The 19,374-nt window shown below is 45.3% G+C and overlaps 1 protein-coding gene and 1 non-coding gene across 8 annotated transcripts in view; both read left to right on the forward strand.

The window, feature by feature from the left end:
• The first annotated feature begins 3,608 nt into the window (after nt 1-3,608).
• The window catches only part of FAM114A1 (family with sequence similarity 114 member A1), a 96,836-nt gene continuing 81,070 nt past the window's right edge, over nt 3,609-19,374 (forward strand). For all 7 annotated transcript variants that reach the window (XR_014812312.1, XM_084971734.1, XM_084971735.1 and 4 more), the window contains exons 1-2: nt 3,609-3,651; nt 13,233-13,588. Coding sequence is in view for 6 of the 7 variants with exons in the window: in XM_084971734.1 (XP_084827860.1) it covers nt 13,241-13,588 (348 nt within the window). In the remaining variant the exon portion in view is untranslated. The remainder of the gene's footprint in view (nt 3,652-13,232; nt 13,589-19,374) is intronic.
• Nucleotides 3,882-3,961, forward strand: MIR574 (microRNA mir-574). The gene has a single exon (NR_038571.1). It is a non-coding gene; the product is annotated as a microRNA mir-574 (primary transcript).

The following is a 19,374-nucleotide window of genomic DNA, read 5'->3' on the forward strand; positions in this document are numbered from 1 at the left end:
CTGTGGCCTCATCTCCTTCCACTCTGCCCCATCCTCCCTCTGCTCCTTGCTGTTCTGTGAGTGCGCAAGCGTGCCCCCGCACAGCTCTTGCCGTCCACCTGCCTGAAACTGCCCCCAGGTATCACCACTCTTCACTCCCTTACTTCCTTGAAGTCTACATGGAAGTGCTCCTTTACCTGCAGGGCCTCCCTGACCCTAGTTGTTCCCACCCATAGTTCTCTGGACCCTATAGACACTATATCCTGCTTTGTTCCACCACCCGGCACATTATCTAGCCAGGGTCCATCTCTCTTTCGAAAGAATATAAGTTCTTTGAGGGCAGGACTTTGCTTTGCTCCTTATTTCATTCCCAGCACCTAGAGCAATTCTAGGTACAGAGCACATGCTCCAAAAAGTTTTCTTGAATGAGTAGTTGGGACCACACTGTAGGACAATTTCACAATGATTAGTGAAGATGACCCGGCTATTCCATTTCTAGCCTGGGATACACGAAAACATGTACAAAGGTGGGAGTTCCTGCCATGGCTCACCGATTAACGAACCCAACTAGTGTCCATGAAGACATGGGTTCCATCCCTGGCCTTGCGCAGTGGCTTAAGGATCTGGCATTGCTGTGAGATGTGGTGTAGGTCACAGATGCGGCTCGGATCCCACATAGCTGTGACTGTGACCATGGCATAGGCTGGCAGCTGTAGCTCTGATTTGACCTCTAGCCTGGGAACCTCCATATGCCACGTGCATGGCTCTAAAAAGACAAAAGAAAAAGAAAGAAAAAAGAAAGCATATGCAAAGATGGCCATGGCAGCACTATACGCAATATAGCATGTAGCACTGTACTGGCATTCAGCATATGTGATAACATAAAATGAAGGTAACAGTGAAACTTGAAACACACTAAATGTCCATCACGTGGGCCACAGATATATCATGGCACATTCATACAATGGAATCCCAGAAAGACCGTAATGAATATACTAGAGCTATATGTTTGAATATGAGTGCTTCTCAAAAATATAGTTGAGTAAACAAAGGTACAGAATGTTATTTATAACATTTTAAAACTTTGGAAAACAATGGATCAAGAAGATGTGGTACATATACACAATGGAATATTACTCAGCCATTAAAAGGAACAAAATATCTGCATTTTTAGCAACGTGGATGGACCTAGAAATTATCATGCTAAGTGAAGTCAGTCAGACAATGAGACACCAACATCATATGCTATCACTGACATGTGGAATCTGAAAAAAGGACACAATGAACTTCTTTGCAGAACAGATACTGACTCACAGACTTTGAAAAACTTCTGGTTTCCAAAGGAGACAGTTTGGGGGGTGGGGGGATGCACTGGGGGTGTGGGATGGAAATGCTGTAAAACTGGATTGTTATGATCATTGTACAACTATAAATGTAATAAATTCATTGAGTAATGAATAAAAAAACATTGGAAAACAATTCTATACGGTGTTTATAGACCAGGATAGGTGCAGTCAAGTAGAAACATAGGCGGGAAGCTTGCACAGCAACCTCAGGACAGTGGTCACCTCCAGAGAAGGTGGAAAAGAGAAGGAACAGAGTTTCAAACATATCTGTAACTTTGTTTCTTTAAAAAGGAAGTTCTAAAGTAAATATGACAAAAAAAATTTGTTAAATCTACATATCATCATACCATTCTCTACTTTTTTTTTTAACATATATAGGTGCTTGTCATATTCTCTACTTTTCTGTTTTAACTTTACCACTACTAGAATTTTTTAATTCTAGAAAATTAAATTTTCTACTACTCCAGAATTTTTTAAATAAATAAAAAAATTATGTTGCAAAAATATTAAAATTTTGAAATAAACCTGGTGGGCTTGGAAGCAGCAGCATTCAAGTAAAAGGGCGTAATTAACAGCCAGCAACAAAACCTGCCCATGTTTTCTGGTTATCTTATTGGAAAGATGTGGTTTGGGTCCAAGGAGAAAAGGAAAAAGGCCCTTTAAAAGGGAATATCTGTTTGGGCTGTTGCCATTCAGCAGGGCTGGGAAGGGCAGATGTGGCAAAGGTACTTGCTGTATCCAAGGCAGGCAAGGAAGTCACAGGCATGTTGCCTGTGTCTGTGGAACAGCAAACACACCTGTCACACCTGGAATACAATTTACTAACACTCACAATTGCATAACTCAGAAAGAATCACTGTTTTTAAAATAAAAATTTCCCTAACTTGAATAGGTTTATACTATACATAGACTTTTTTTTTTTTGGGGGGGGTCTTTTTAGGGCTATACCTGTGACATATGCAGGTTCCCAGTCTAGGGGCCTAATCAGAGCTTCAGCTGCCAGCTTATACAACAGACGAAGCAACACCAGATCTGAGCCACGTCTGCAACCTACACCACTGCTCACAGCAATGCAGGATCCTTAACCCACTGAGCGAGGCCAGGGATCAAACCCACATCCTCGTGGATTCTAATCAGATTCATTTCCGCTGAGCCATGACAGGAACTCCCTGTACATAGACATTTGTAAGCTTCCCTTGACTTTAATATTCGGCTATGGCCTGCCTTTCTTCCATGTCAACAAATTGGATATAGAGTTTTTTTTTTTTTTTTAGTCGGTGGGCACTCATGGCATGTGGACGTTCGAAGGCTAGGGGTCCAATCCGAGCTACAGCGGCTGGCCTACACCACAGCCACACCAGATCTCAGCCACATCTGCGACCTACACCACAGCTCACAGCAACGCTGGATCCTTAACCCACTAAGCAAGGCCAGGGACGGAACCAGCATCTTCATGGATACTAGTCGGATTCCTAACCCACTGAGCCACAACAAGAACTCCCCCTACTATAATTTTTAATGACTACAGCGTATTTGATAGTTTGAAATTACTACAGTACTTCACCCATGTTTTATTGGGGGACAGATTATTTCCAGGTTATTTTCCCTGGCAGAAAGAACCACAATAAACATCCTCAGACATGCATATCTCCACATACTTAGGACAAATTCGCAGATGTGGAATTCCTGAGCCAAAGTCAATACGTTTGAATTTCTGATCCACGTTTCCAAACTGGACTTTTAGAAACTGTATTTGCTTGGTTGATTGGTTTTAAATCAGATTGCAATTCCACAAACCGGGCGAAAGCAAGCTGTTTAATGCACCATGGCGGGGGCGGGGCCGGGGCGTGGCGGGGGCGGGGCCGGAGGTGGGCGTGGAAATCGCAAACTCTTACTGAACTTGAGCGACCCCTACCCGGTGAAACTGTCTGCGGGGCTTCCCCGGTGCTTTTAAAAGAAGGAAAGGGATCAGAACCCTGAGACCCGTCCCGGGTGGGGTGGGAGCCCCTCCAGCTCACTCAGCGGCACAAAGTCGGGAAAGCCAAGTTTCCCAAGGGGATTCAGAAGCGCGGCCAGGACCCTCCCAGCCTGGGGAAACCGGCACCGGGTTGGGGGTGGCGGGGAGGCGATGGTCCTCGGCGGCGCTCGGGGCCGGGGCGGGGTCACGAGGAGGCGGGGCGCTGTCACGGCGGCGGGGCGGGGCGGCTCGGCCCGTCCGCACCCGTCCCCCTGCCGGCCCGCCCTCCGGCCGCGTCCCCGCCAGCCCTGCCGACGTGGCGGGGCGGGACCCGGCGGGCGCTCCCGCGCGCACTCGGCCGCCTGAGCGGTAAGAGCCCGGGGCACTTCTCCCCATCATCCCTTTCCGTGGGCGGGGGGATGCGGGGACAGCCGCCGCGGGGTGGTGGGGAGACGCTGCCGTCGCCGCTTGTCCTTTTCGCCGAATCCTGCCCGCCGCGTTAGTGAGAAGCCATCTGCAGGGACTTGGCACGGGGCGCGGGACCGGGAGGACCGGCCTTGGGGGTGAAGGTCCGGGGCGGCGCGGCCGAGGGCCCTGCGTGGGTGCGGGCGTGTGAGTGTGTGTGTGTGAGTGTGTGTCGCTCCGGGTCCACGCTCATGCACACACCCACACGCCCGCACTCCGGCTCTGCCCCCTCGGCCGGCGTGAACCCCTGCGGAGCCTGGCTTGGGCTCCCTCCCGAAGTATCCTGTCCTGGCACCAAGCAAGTCTGAGAAAGTTTCCCCAAGGTCCCCGGTCCGAGCGAGAGGTAGGCTGCAGGGGCACGGAGGCAGCAGGTCCCATCCCGGGGTTCGCCTGTCCTTGGCCTCGGAAGACCGAGCTCAGGCCTTGACTTCCACCCAAGCTCCTCATCTCTCCCCGTGCAGACGCCAGCAATGCCCACTCTCCCACCCCAGCCAACACCCTAAGCCAGCTGCAGCACCTCCATTCACAGCCCCCAGGTTGAGTGTTACTCCCTTCCCCAGTCCCCCAGCCCCCCGCCCGCACAGTGGGCTCATCTTCTTCCCTGGAACTTGGTCAGTATTTCCAGCCGGCTCAGATCAGGCACCCGAAATTCACCGCCCTTTCCTAGAGTTGGAAGATCTCTCTGTACGAGCAATGAGAGTGGTTTCTATGTTTTACCGATCCCCTCAATTCTCATCCTAAACATCCTGACAGAGTCGGGTGGCTTTTGAAATCAGTGTCTCTTGAACTGCGAAGACCTCAGCCAACCCGGGGAAACTGAGAAGGAGGCAGGCTTTCTCCTCAGTCCTCTCTCTGCCCCCTTTTCCTCCTGGTGCCCCTTTCCTGCCTCACCCGGATCTGCTTCCCGCTCTCTCCTTCCTTTCCTCCATCAAAACCTGAGCTCAGGAGAGAATCTGATAACGTCTTTACGTGGTAAGCTTTAAGCAGAAGAAGGAAACTTTCAGGGTGGAATTTGAAGCGCCAAGGAGCCAGAGCAAAAGAAATTTGAGGGTCGGAGGGGGCCTTGCTGAACCTCAGGGAATCAAACCATATAAATGGCCATTTATTTATAAGACCAAGCCTATATAAAACGTTGTTTCTCTTTAATCAGTATCAAACTATATATTTCAGTGCAGTAAATATTTGTGGGTCGGAAACCAAGCTAGGTGCTTCTGGAGGAGAGAATGACACAGAAACAAACACTCCTTATAAATGCCATAGAAGTCCATGCAGAGTATTACCAAAAAAAAAAAAAAAAAAAGAAAGAAAGAATTCAGTCTTTGGAAGGAATGGGGCAAATTAAGAAAAATTTCAGAATGAAAAGTAACAGTGAATGTTGAGAAACAGGAGTTTGCCAGGCAGGGCATCCTGGGCAGAGGAACCAGCATAAGCGAGGAGGCAGGGATGTTTGTGAGCCGTGCAGTCAGTGATGGAAAGTCTGGTGAGGCAAGAGTGTCAGGTGTGGGAGTTCCCATCCTGGCGCAGTGGAAACGAATCCAACTAGGAAACATGAGGTTGCAGGTTCAATCCCTACCCTCGCTCGGGGGGTTAAGGATCTGGCGTTGCCATGAGCCGTGATGTAGGTTGGCTTGGATCTGTCTTGGCTATGGCTGTGGCATAGGCCGGCAGCTGTAGATCCAATTCAACCCCTAGCCTGGGAACCTCCTGATCCCTTGGATGCCACCCTAAATAGACAAAAAAGTGTCAGGTGTGTTGAAAATTACTGGAGGCAGATAGATTGGAGCTGGATCGTGAGGGCCCACAGATGCCATGCAAAGGTGTTTAACCTAATGGTGTTTAAATAGGGGAGCAAGGAGGCCCCATCTGTGTTTCATAAAAATACCTGGCAAACACGAGGAGGCTTCATTAGAGGAAAAAGAGGCTAGGCTTTGAGCACATGTAATTGATTAAGATCCTGTCATCCGTAGGTTTTGTTCCTGGTCTTTCACTGACCAGCACTTTTTAAAATTGGGGCATTGATTTCACACAGGTTATTGTATTACCAAATTCTTATTTTGCCAAGCAAGTTTATTTGGAAAAAAAATTCACCCACTGCACCACTATGTCCTAAAACAAAATACATTTTAATACCAAGAAAAGGGCGTTCCCATTGTGGCGCAGCGGAAACAAACCTGGCTAGTATCCATGAGGATGTGGGTTCCATCCCTGGTCTCATTCAGTGGGTTAAGGATCCGGCATTGCTGTGAGCTATGGTGCAGATCCCACGTTGCTGTGGCTGAGGTGTAGGCTGGCGTCTGTAGCTCTGATTCGACCCCTAGCTAGGGGATTTCCATATGCCACAGGTGAGTTCCTTAAAAAAAAAAAAATAAATAAAAAATAAAACACACACACACACACAAAAGAACCAAAAGCACAAAGGCTAAACTTGCAAGATGAAGGCAGCCCTTTACATTTAATACATTTAAATAGGTGGAAACTCACTGTCTTGTCATTTTTCTCTGTCATCATGGACTGGTTCCAGTCCTGCATCTGTCCTACACTCATGTTGGGGAACAAGGTATCCAGGTTATTTTGTCCAGCTTTACTCTAGAGAGTAGGCAGTGAAGAAGCCCAACCAGAATAAGTGAGTTGTACACCCACAGAGGGCCAGGGGGGCTGGAGCCCAGCTCTGCCCCAAATCCATCCCTCTCATCCATCACTATTCCTCCAGGTGGGCCCTTGGCCCAGCCACGCAGCATCCATTCTGAGTATCTGGATTCATTGCTGGGCATTTGCACGCACTCTTCCCATCCTGCCTGAATAACTCAGAGCCACTTTCAAGGTCCTCCCTTGCATGAGGTCAGTCTAGTTCAGATACCTCTTTCCCTGCTTTGATGTGCTGATTTCCATCACCATTTAACCATTTTGTGTTAGCTGCCATATTTGCCTGGACCTTCCCTGACCCGGAATAAAATGAAAACAGATTATTCGTTTTCTGAAGGGTCGTAACCCTGTCTTCCGTTTTGAACTTATTTTTGGAGCCATGATGTTGCTGCTCCAATACCTAGCAGAGTTCTGGGAGCATTTTAGGTGGTGAATGAATTTACTCATGAAAAACTAACTTATGCCCAGACCACAAAGCCTTCTTTATATGCCACTCTTCCTCTTCTTGGAGTTTATTGAAGAAGCTTCCTTGTTTCCGTGGGCTGAGGCTCCCAAGCATCAGAGCCACAGGCCCTGGCTGCAGTGATCAACATTCCAAACCACACATCAGGGAGGTTTAAGTCTGATGGCTTATGCGGCACCCAGGAGGCATATCCCGTAGCACGGCTGTAGTCCTTGTGGGCACCAGCCGTCTCTGCGCAGGAACAGCTGTGTCTTTACACAGTTTCCGATGGCTTCAGACAAAAGGGCACCGTCTTAATGATGACATCTCTCCTGTCATAATAACATCTAGAGTAGACAAAGTAATACCAGAAAGAAAAAGGTTTGGAGCGGGGATGTGGCGGGGGGGGGGGCGTGTGTATTTCTTTTTTGGTTTTGGTTTAGGAAAAATGTGGACCTGTAACAGGTGGAAGTTCATGTGCAGTGAGAAGTTAACGCAGGGCTGAATATTATGGTGATCATTTTTATTATTTGAATGGATGCCAAAATATAATCTTTCTGAAATTTATATGTTGTTTTAAAGTATTTCCTAAGTATTTCCTAGCAGCGTTGGTTCAATAGCTTACAGCTGAATTTTGGGGGTGTTTCCCAAGGCAAAGTTTCATGCGGATGCTTGGGAGCGCCAAATCCTAACCCCTAGACCACTAGAGAAGGTTATATTGATGGCTGGATACAGAGCAGCTGCAGGGAAGAGAGGTTTCATTGCGGTCATTTTTCCATGGTTGCAATGAGCTGACCTAAGGCAGCTCGGCCATCGGGGGTGGGTAAGGGCTGTAGGGATGCTCCATAAAACCTCCCTAGCAAGAGCGGCAGTATTGGGAATCCACCTCTCAGATGGAGTTCCGCTGCACACCGTGTTTTAGCAACTGGGCTGGGGTATACAGCTTGTGCTTGTCGGTTGATGATGCCTTAGCTCTCTGTCCTTTGAGGTCTTGGGTGAGGGCTGCTCTGGAGGCAGGACACAAGTGACTCTCAAATCAGGCTTTTGACATTCTCCCACCATTAGTAGACCTGGGAAAACTCTAACGGCAAAAGGCAATAGCATAATCTTTTGCCCTGGTTGTAGAAGAGCACCTGTACTTTATTTCTTGCCAGTCCGCATATCCTCAGTGCCATTTCCATTTCATCAGTGAAAAAAATGATTTCTAATACCCCTTATGCTAAGTAGCCCACCCCGAGGGTAGCGTTCAGGGCGAGGGATAGTTGAACCCTGTCAAGAGGTGAATGCTCAGTTACAGATTCTTAAATGCTAACTAAAGACCCTGGAGCATGTATTCCTGCACAGGGCACTTCGTGTTAACCAGCCCTCTCTTCCCCAGGGCATAAATCACAACTGTCCCACCTACACGGCACATGGTATGTGCTGAAGTATTTTAGCATTAGGAGCGGGATCAGCACAATTTAGGGTGAAGCTGAGTCAACCAAGTGTGTATAATGCTTTTTATTCACCCATGGATGTTTATCAAAACCAGATTTATTCTCATTTGCTTATAGAAAAGTGAAATAGTTCAGAACTTCTTAATGGTCCAGGGTTTACCACGAAATTAAAATATCAGACAGGGGGTTAACGAATCCCACTAGGAACCATGAGGTTTCGGGTTCCATCCCTGGCCTTGCTCAGTGGGTTGAGGATCCGGCGTTGTCGTGAGCTGTGGTGTAGGTTGCAAACGAGGCTTGGATCCCAAGTTGCTGTGGCTGTGGCATAGGCCAGCGGCTATAGCTCCGATTTGACCCCTAGCCTGGGAATCTCCGTATGTCAAGGGAGTGGCCCTAGAAAAGGCAAAAAAGACAATAAATAAATAAATTAATTAAATGGGAGTATAATTGATGTCCAGGTTTGGAGCCATTCTCCTTATGGGCATGCCCCTAGGGCGCAGATGAGGAAAGGATCGATTAGGAATGCCTGGCAGTCAAGCACTGTCCTAGACCATGGGTCAGAAAACATTTTCTGGAAAGGGCCAGGTAGTAAATATTTGAGGCTTTGCCATTTTGGGGACCATATGGTCTCTCATGCAACTCTTCCCCTCTGCCCATTGTACTAGAGAAGCCACAGGCAGTATGTAAACAAATGAGCATGTCTGTGTTGAAATGAAATTTTATTAAGCAAAACAGGGGAGGCAGGATTAAGCCAGCAGGTTGTAGTTTGCCAACCCCTGTCCTAGGCCCGTCCTGACTCAAGGTTTTCACAAAGATGTTATAAGCTTGCATGTGACAATAGCTTTTCAAGCACCCTCCCTCAATCTCACCCCCCTCCCATGAACCACAGTAACTACCCCTTTTCTGCACAGTGGCCTTTATCACTCTTTGCCACTTCAGCTAGGCACTGACCCTATTCATGGACAGACCATCTCCCACCTCCATTATCCAAAACTAAATATCCCAGCTAACAGGAAGCACGCGTCATTTGCTTTTCCCACTGGTAGACCTGTTTACAGGTGTGTTATTAGAGAATACAAGTATTTTTGCTTAAAAAGAGACATTCTAGGGGAGTTTCCAAATGAATCTGACTAGGAACCATGAGGTTGCGGGTTTGATCCCTGGCCTTGCTCAGTGGTTTAAGGATCTGGCATTGCCGTGAGTTGTGGTGTAGGTTGCAGACGTGGCTGTGGCATAGGCCTGTAGCTGTAGCTCTGATTGGACCCCTAGCCTGAGAACCTCCATATGCCATGAGTATGGCCCTAAAAAATAAATAAATAAATAAATAAAGAGACATTCTAACTCAGTTCTCTGGGAGAAATAAAGATAGTATGGGTCATTTGGAACCACTTGCTGTAAAGTAACTCCTGAGTAGTGAATGGGATAAGGGCATTTTCTGTTTGTTTTCATGTCGAATTACATTTTAATTTTAAATCTCCACAGAAACATTGATATAACTTAAGACACATATTTGTTGAGCTTCCCGCTATATTCAAGAAGCCATGTTAAGTGTTATACAAAAGACGAAGATGAACCAGGGAAGAGCCTTCTCTTCATAGTGTTTACAGTAGGAAAACACTCCAACGACTCTAATCAAGGACGATTGTAACCATCTGGAGTGAGATAGATGCAAAGCACTCTGGGAGCTCAGAGGAAGAAGAGCGATATCCAGTGGGGAGGAGCAAAAATGAAGTGGGTGGTTATTTTAAATGGACCTTAAATGTCTGAAAAAAACAACCCATTGAACCAACAGTCCTCTGAGGGTCTTTTGCGAATATTGGGCATTGTTCACAGCCTTACACTGTCTCATGTAAGGATTTGGAAGGGCATTCTAGGAGCTGAGCCGAGTGAGATCAGAGCATGGAGGTCCTTAGGTGCCAGATGAAGGGTGTGGCTTCATCTCAGCAGGAAATGGGGAGCCCCTGAGAATGAGCAGGAGGTGCTGTAATTATAGAAGAGAGATAAAGGATGGAAAGTGACAGGGAGAACCGCAGTGGAGGGGAGAGCCCAGTATTGAAATCATCAACAGGAATCCCTTTGAGAACCCGATCGAAGATGATAATATGGAAAATAGAAGTAAAAGAAAGGATATAGATTCTGAATGATCTCTAGGATTTGAGCACTGGTTGAATGTAAGAGAAGAGGCAGGTGGCATTGCAGACAGGGCTCTGACATGGTTTAATCTAAAAGTCAGACTCGGGTTCAGATCTCAGATCTGTCACTGTTCCTTCAAATGTGAACTCTGTGCATCAGTTCTGTCATCTGTAAAATGGAGCTCATAAGATCTAACTCATAGGAAGTTTCTGTCGTGGCTCAGTGGAAAGGAATCTAACTAGCATCCACGGGGATGCAGGTTCCATCCCTGGACTCCCTCAGGCGGTTAAGGATCTGGCATTGCCACAAGCTGTGGTGTAGGTTGCAGAGGTGGCTCAGATCCCACGTTGCTGTGGCTGTGGCGTAGACTGGCAGCTGCCTCTCCGATTCAACCCCTAGCTTGGGAACTTCCCTATGCCATGGGTGTGGCTCTAAAATGACAAAAAAAAAAAAAAACATATAAAAGATCTAACTCATGGGAGATAGCACATGTAAAGAGCTTGGACTTAATAGGCACTCAATAGATGATAGCTATAGATATTATATCTTCTTGAGAGAGATATAGTTTGATCAATGACAGCTTTGAGATCTTAAACCTGGGTTGTTGGGGAATTCTAGATGCCATTAAAAGAAACCCAAACGTCAAGGTGAAGAGCTGGAATTAAGGGCAAGACAACAGGTTTCCTTCGGGACAGGTAGAGATGTGCAGCTGGCCATTAGAACTGCTTCTCTGCAGGTAGAAATTTTTTCTATCATAGTGTATTGAGATATAATTCACACAGTATGACATTCACATGCTACAAAATTCACTCTTCTTAAGTGTGCAATTCAATGGTTTTTTATGTATTCACAGAATTGTGCAGCCATTACCACTCTCTGGTTTCAGGACATTTTTATCACCCACCAAAGAAACCCATAGCCCTTGGCAGTCATTACTCATTCCCTCTCCCTTCAGCCTTGGAAAGTCATGAATTCCCTTTCTGTCCCTGTGGACTGGAGGCAGATATTTGAGAGTCACATCATAGACACGTGTACAGCTGTGAGAAAGGAAAGTGATTCGTCAAGAGAGAGGGTGTAGCAAGAGAAAATAGCCACACAACTTTAGGGAATGGCTTTTTGAGGGGACAAGAGGGTTGGCATGTGCACATGAGTTCTAAACCCATTTCATCATGTGGCCAGTCTGTTAAATGGCTTCTTACCTACTGTGGTTTTAACAGTGACCTGAGATTTGACCGATTGATAAACACTGAGGTCAACAAAAATACCCACTGATTTTCCCTGAGACTTGGCTTCCTGTGTAGTGTGAACACTGTGTATTTTACACTTAGAAATTATAACTTGGAACTAGGCTTCTAGATATGTGTCAGTAAGGTGGTCTCTAGCCACACATGCCCATACAAATTTAGGTGTAAATTACTTATTTTTTTTATTTCCCCAATACATTATTTTTTTTTCCTACTGTACAGCATGGTGACCCAGTTAGAGGTGTAAATTATTTAAAATTAAATTTAAAAATTAGTTCTTCACTTGTACTAGCCACATTTCAAGTACTCAGTAGCCACATGTGACTATTAGCTACCATGTTTGCTAGTATGGATACAGAATATTTTCATCATCACTGAAAGTTCTATTAAACTGTACTGTTCTACATGATAGCAAAAACTTGCAAGCATCATAAAGCATTTTCTGCTTCGTAAGTTATTTTGTAATAGCTTCAATCCACATTTGGCTTACCATAGCTCTTCTTTTTCTTTTCCATTTAATTCTTGTGTTTCCCTGTCTAAACTATTGTCCAGGAGTTCTAGTCGTGGCTCTGCGGTTAACGAACCCGACTAGCATCCATGAGGATGAAGGTTCGATCCCTGGTTAAGGATCCAGTGTTGCTGTGAGCTGTAGTGTAGGTCACAGATGGGGCTCAGATCTTGTGTTGTTGTGGCTGTGGTGTAGGCTGGTGGCTACAGCTCTGATTCAGCCCCTAGCCTGGGAACTCCATAAGGCCCCGGGTGCAGCCCTATAGTGACAAAAAGACAAAAAAATTAAAAATAAACTATTGTCCAGATAGAGCTCAGGCCTTCACAGGCTGGGACCCAGCAAAGCACACTTAGTGTATATATGCCCCTTTCTCCATGTGAATCTCATACCACATTCCAAAACTAAATGTCAAGTGTCTTTTGATAAGCTCTCAGGTATTTTCTATGCTCGTTGTCTTTATGGCTGCAAATGCAATTAATAAATAGCTGCTTTCACAGATACAGATAGTATTCTCAGTTCCAATTGCATATTTCTTCATGCCAAGAAAGTTTAAAGTGAACATCGTAGGTTTATATTAGTTTCCTATTATTGCTGCGGTAACAAAGTACAACCAACTTAGTGGGTTATAACAATGCAAATGGGTCCCTTGACTTTTTCAGCATCTAGTGGCCACCTGTGTTCTTTGGCTTGTGAACCCTTCCTGCATCTTCAGAAGGCATCACTCCAATCCCTGCTGTCATCACATCACCATTTCCTCTTTGTAGTCGAATCTCTCTCTCAGCCTCTCTCTGATAAGGACACTGTGATTTCATTGCAGGCCCGCCCAGTTAATCAAAATTCTTAATTTAGTCCTATCCGCAAAGTCCTTTTCATCATTTAAGGTGACCTTCACAGCTTCCAAGGACGATGACATGGATATTTTGGGGGGACATTATTTAGCCTACCCCAAAGTAACAAATTTCTTCTTGGTAGAAGAAAGATCACCCCTACCAGTTTTAAATGAATTATTCAATGCTTTGAATTAGAGTTGAACAGTTCAGATTAAAGCATAAAGTGTTTGTTCGTAATCATGTTGACAGATATTAAAATGTCTGACGATGGCGATGACACCTTAGCCACTGGAGACAAAGCCGAAAAAACCGACGTGCCCGTTAGTGATACTTTACCCAGCGATGCACCAGTGCTCTGTGATTCAGCTACGATTTCAAATGAGCTAACGCCCGCCAACCCCAGACGAGATGTGCCTGAAAATGCAGCCGCTCAGGGTGCAGAGACGGCCGACACTGGACTTGCTGAGCCGCCCGAAGACCCTGGTGCCATGGGGCCCCCTCTCAACGAAGAAGAGACCGAGGAGGCCCTTGCTGAGTGCGTTGACTCCGTCAGCCTGGAGGCAGAACCTGGATCCGAAGTACCCCTGAAAGAACAGAGTAATCCGGTAAGAGTGGTTCATTTGACTTAGTTTCACCTAAGATTTGTGCTGAGGTCTGTGGGTGGGAATTGGGAATTCAGACGATGCTATGACATTAGCTCTGTCATCAAAGATATGTGATGTGGTGAGAAGAGGCACATACGAGGATAATTGGTCATTACAGTAGTTGCATTTTGATAATTTTATTGTTAACAATAACAATCCCCAATTACTGGACACATCCTGTGTGCCAGGCACTCTGTTAGCTACTTTATCTGTTATGTAATTCACTCCATTCAATAGTTCTTTGAGGTTCTAAGCTGGGTATCATTCACCTCAAGTTATAGATGAGGCCACCAGGCTCAGAGATATTAAGCAACCCAGGAGGATAATAACTACTCAATTGTACATGGAAGATACTATAGTATTGAACATAATGAGTCTAAATTATTAATGAACCTGCTTCCACCCTAAACAAGTCATTAAATTTTAATGCATATTTACAAATCCTCTGTGAAGATATTAAACATTCAGATCACTCTTCCCCCCCCCCCAGGTTGTAGTATTATTTTTATTTTTTAAAATTTTATTTATTTATTTTACTTTTTTCTAAAATTAAAGTATAATTGATTTACAGTGTTGTGCCAATTTCTGCTGCACGGTGAAGGGACCCAGTCATACGTACATATACATTCCCTTTCTTATATTATTTTCCATCATGTTCTGTCCCAAGAGACTGGATACGGTTCCCTGTGGTGTACAGCAGGGCCTTATTGCTTATTCATTCTTTTTTTTAAATTTTTTTTATTACTCAATGAATTTATTACATTTATAGGTGTACAATGATCATCACAATCCAGTTTTATAGGATCTCCATCCCACACCCCCAGCGCCTCCTTCCACCCCCCGAACTGTCTCCTTTGGAAACCATAAGTTTTTCAAAGTCTGTGAGTCAGATCATTCTTTGATCAGCACATACCACCTTCCAAGGGATCAGAGGCAGAACAGGCTCCTGCTTCCCTCAGGGCCTGCATTTATCCCTTTGGGTCCTATAGGTCCGTGTCTCCCAGTAGGTACCTCGTTCTATATCAGCATGACCATCAAGCTGGGTTTTCCTGACACCTTCACTTCATCCATGTAGGGACTAGAAGGGGTGGGCCACTCTCCGCCAATGCTGCCTTCTGGAAGGATGCTGCAGTATGAGGGAATCAGAGTCCTCCCTCGGCCAGGTCCAGCCCTGCCCATCCTGAAGGGTGCCACACAGATCCCTCCTTGAGGTGCCTGCTGTATGCGGTGAGGGAGGGGAACCAGGCAGGGAGTCGGGGGCCTGGGCTTTCATCCTCCATCTGTCATTAGCTGTTAGTCTGGGCACGACACCTAATTTCTCTGTGCTTCAGTTTTCCTCTGTAGAATGAGGAATTTGCACACAAAGACCACAAAGTATCCTTCTCACTAATGTTGTGTGATTCTTTTATTCAAAAATCCCGGCTTCTCGGGCCTCAGTGTTCTCAAAGGAACTCTTGAACTCTTCTAAAATGAGAAGGGCTTCCTAGGGCAGCAGGGGTTTCCCATCATGGGACATGGTTTTTGTTTGTTTGTTTGTTTTTCTGTGCTATACAGCAGGTCCCCATTGGCCAATCTTTCCATGTACCTCAGTGTGCATATGCCAGCCCCGAACCTCCAGTTCAGCCTTCCTTCCCACTCCCCACCTGTCCCCCCACCTGGTAACCATAAGTTTTTCAAAGTCTGTGAGTCTGTTTCTGTTCTGCAAATAAGTTCATTTGTATCCTTTTTTTAGATTTCACATATAGGTGGTATCATATGATGTTTGTCTTTCACTGTCTAACTTCACTTAGTATGATAATTTCTAGGTCCATCCATGTTTCTATAAATGGCATTATTTCATTCTTTTTTATGGCTGAGTAATATTCCATTGTAGATAGGTACCTCATCTACTTTATCCATTCTTCTGTTGATGGACAATCAGGTTACATCCATGTCTTGGCTATTGTATATAGTGCTGCAGTAAACATTGGGGTGCATGTATCTTTTTGAATTATGGTTTTCTCTGGATAAATTCCCAGGAGTGTTATTGCTGGATCATATGGTGGTTCTATTTTTAGTTTTTCAAGGAACTTACATACTATTTTCCATAGTGGTTGCACCAATGTACATTCCCACCAACAGTATAAGAGGGTTCCCTTTTCTCCACACCCTCTCCAGCATTTGTTGTTTGTAGACTTTTTGATAATTGTCGTTCTGGCTGGTTAAGGTGGTACTTCGTAGTAGTTCTGATTTGTATTTCTCTGATAATTAGTGATGTTGAGCATCTTTTCCTGTGCTTTTCGGCCATCTGGGGACATGTTTAAACAAAAGCAAACAGTCATTCTGCAAGGACATCATGGATGGGATTTGAGGACCAGCTGGGAGTTTGGAGCAGATATGTAAACACATATGCAAAATTTTGTTTATGAATCCCATGAGTTCGCACACCCTTTAAAGCCAACCATGAACCCCCTGAGTGTTTAAGAACTCTGAGACTAGAGGTTTCCCAATACGAGCTGAACATTTCAACCACAGAGAGAGCTTTAAGTGTTAATGATGCCAGGATGTTTATTCATCTGGGTTCTCCAGAGAAACAGAACCAATAGGATATGCCCTATACCTATATTTACCTACGTACCTGACTCGGGAACCTGTGCTCCCTTTGTGCTATCTTTCTTTTGTGGGGAGCATCAGTTCTCAATTTTTATTGTAAGTGCTACTTTTAATACATATCTTCATGCATTAAGAAAATATATCTTTGGAGTTCCTGTCGTGGCTCAGTGGTTAATGAATCCGACTAGGCACATGAGGTTGTAGGTTCGATCCCTGGCCTTGTTCAGTGGGTTAAGGATCCGGCGTTGCCGTGAGCTGTGGTGTAGGTCGCAGACATGGCTTGGATCCTGGGTTGCTGTGACCAGCGGCTGCAGCTCTGATTCGACCCCTAGCCTGGGAACCTCCATATGCCGCGGGAAGCGGCCCTAGAAAAGGCAAAAAAAAAAAAAAAAAAAAAAATATATATATATATATATATATATATATATATATTTTAGCTATATCACCCAGACCTCGGATGACTTGAAGAAACTCCAAAAGCTCCATTGATTCAAGGTAGATGTGTTCCTGATGATGAGATGATACATTCCAATTTCAGACTTGTAAAAATTATACCAAGACTGTGCATAAAGATAGCACAATAAAGTCAGCATGCTCCTACACATCTGCCTTCCACAATTTTGAGCAAATCAAATGAATCCTGCCTTTGAAGGCACTTTATAAACCCCCCTTAAGGCTGCAGGAAGAGCGCTTATCGGCAGACAGGTACTCTCCTCCTCTGCCAGCAACACACTGATAGCTTTCAAGGACTTTGAAAAGGTGAGTGTGTCCTCATAATGAAGCATCACTAGCTGTCTGATGAACACCTGTGAGTACATTGGTTCTAAGAAAGCAGAAGGCTGATGCGGGTGGCTGGCAGGGCCTTGAGTGGAAGGAGTATCTTTTTCACCCAGGTCACGTGTAAACCCTTCTAAATAAATGCAAATTTAGTCTCTTTGTAGTAACTACCAGAAAATAAGAGATTCTCCTATTCTCTTGGAAACTTATCCTTTCATTTTCAATTAACATTGGAAGAATTCAGCTTTCTGCTTTGTCTTTAAGCATCGTTCACTGGCTCTATTTCATTTGCTCTTTGTTGGATACCTGTAAGGAGTCCTTTGGCAGCGGTGAAACAACTGTTTTTCTGTTGATTCAGAGGAGAATGAATTCTACCAAAAAAAATCTTGAATCAAAAATTCATTTACAAGGAGTTCCTGTCATGGCACAGCAGAAACAAATCCGATTAGGAACCACGAGGTTGCAGGTTCGATCCCTGGCCTCACTCAGTGGGTCAAGGATCTGGCGTTGCCGTGAGCTGCGGTGTGGCTCGCAAATGCGGCTCAGATCTGGCATGGCTGTGGCTGTGGCGTCGGCCAGCAGCTCTAGCTCTGATTAGAACCCCCAGCCTGGGAACCTCCATATACCACAAGTGTGGCCCTAAAAGCAAAAAAAAAAATTCATTTACAAGCTGACAGATGGCAGGTCCCATGGAAAAACAGCCAAGCTCAAAAGCCTATTTGACCCTAGGTATATCTGAGCCTAAAAGAATCACCACCTTTCCAAAAAAGTTTCTAAGGGAAAATGCCTGCTTTAAAAAACCTGGAAGAATAGCCTTTAAGAAAGTATAAACTAGCATCTTCTAAGGCCCAGTAGAGTTTGTGACAATGTGCTTAAATGTATGTGTCTTTCTGTAAGTGGTCTGGGTCCCCCTGAAATCTACCTTATGAGTTTCCCTTTTGCCAGAGTCAGCGTGGTGGCCGTAACTTGCCAGGTAGGGTAGTGTGGCTCGGAGAGGGCCTGGGATCTTTGGTTCTCCCGGCTGCTCATCCAGCACCTCTGCTTTGAAGGATCATAGCTGAGGCACTCAGAGAAGCTGTCTGTCTTTTGGCCCCCTTCTCTTCCTCATCCATTCTGATGTATAGACTCAGAAGCCACTGATTCCTGCAGGAATCAATTCTACCGCTTCCCTGAGATGGTCCACAGCCTCATGTGACCCCTGGAGGCTGGACTAGATCCTTTAAGGCCTCTCCTGGCCCCATGACAGCATGCATGATGCCCTGGAATCCGAGCAGTGCAACTATCTTCAGGATGCCTACGGTGTAGGTGGGGCAGGCAGGGTTGTATTAAAGCAATTATAGCATGTTTTACAGCAGTAGATAAGACAGGCACAAGGAAGCCTTCGATGGAGCACTTCAAGCTCAAGGAGTCAGTGAAGACCTCAGGCTCCACTCAGAGAGGCCTGTTTTGGGTGCTAGTCAGGAGGGACATTTCTTCCCAGAGAGCTTGTGGGACTTTATTATATACTTGTCTATCACCCCCTAAAAGATGGACTGGGAGTTTGGGGATGGTAGTTGCAAACTATTACATTTAGAATGGATAAGCAATGAGGTCCTGTTGTATAGCACAGGGAACTATATCCAGTCACTTGTGGTAGAACATGATGGACGATAATATGAGAAAAAGAGAAAGATAATATGAGAATGTGTGTGTGTGTATATATATATATGACTGGGTCACTTTGCTATACAGCAGAAATTGGTAGAACACTGTAATCAACTATACTTTAATTTTTAAAAAAGATCTAATCTATATCAAATTTCCCTAAATTCTTAGCACCAACAAATACTACCCAGAGTAAAAAAAGAAAACAACAAAAAACAAACAAAAATCATCACTACTGTCCTACGCTAATGCATAAGGCATAAGACCAGTTATAACAAGGTAAAGAATGCCAACATTAGAGTTCCTGTTATGACAGAGTGGAAACGAACCCAACTAGTACCCATGAGGATATGGGTTTGATCCCTGGCCTCTCTCAGTGGGTCAGGGATCTGGCAATGCCATGAGCTGTGGTGTAGGTCACAAACAAGACTCGGATCCCACATTGCTGTGCTGTAGTGTAGGGAAACAGCTACAGCTTTGATTCAACCTCTAGCCTGGGAACCTCTATATGCTGCACACTTGGCCCTTTCAAAAAAAAAAAAAAAAAAAAAAAAAGAGTTCCCGTCGTGGCTCAGTGGTTAATGAATCCGATTAGGCACCATGAGGTTGTGGGTTCGATCCCTGGCCTTGTTCAGTGGGTTAAGGATCTGGCATTGCCGTGAGCTGTGGTGTAGGTTGCAGATGCAGATCAGATTCTGTGGTGTAAGCTGTGGTGTAGGCTGGTGGCTACAGCT

The sequence above is a fragment of the Sus scrofa genome, chromosome 8 (genome assembly GCF_054392235.1).
Source record: "Sus scrofa isolate SSC_HxYL_T2T_F1_AM1 chromosome 8, Sscrofa_HxYL_maternal_Yorkshire_Landrace_v2.0, whole genome shotgun sequence".
Taxonomy (NCBI): domain Eukaryota; kingdom Metazoa; phylum Chordata; class Mammalia; order Artiodactyla; family Suidae; genus Sus; species Sus scrofa.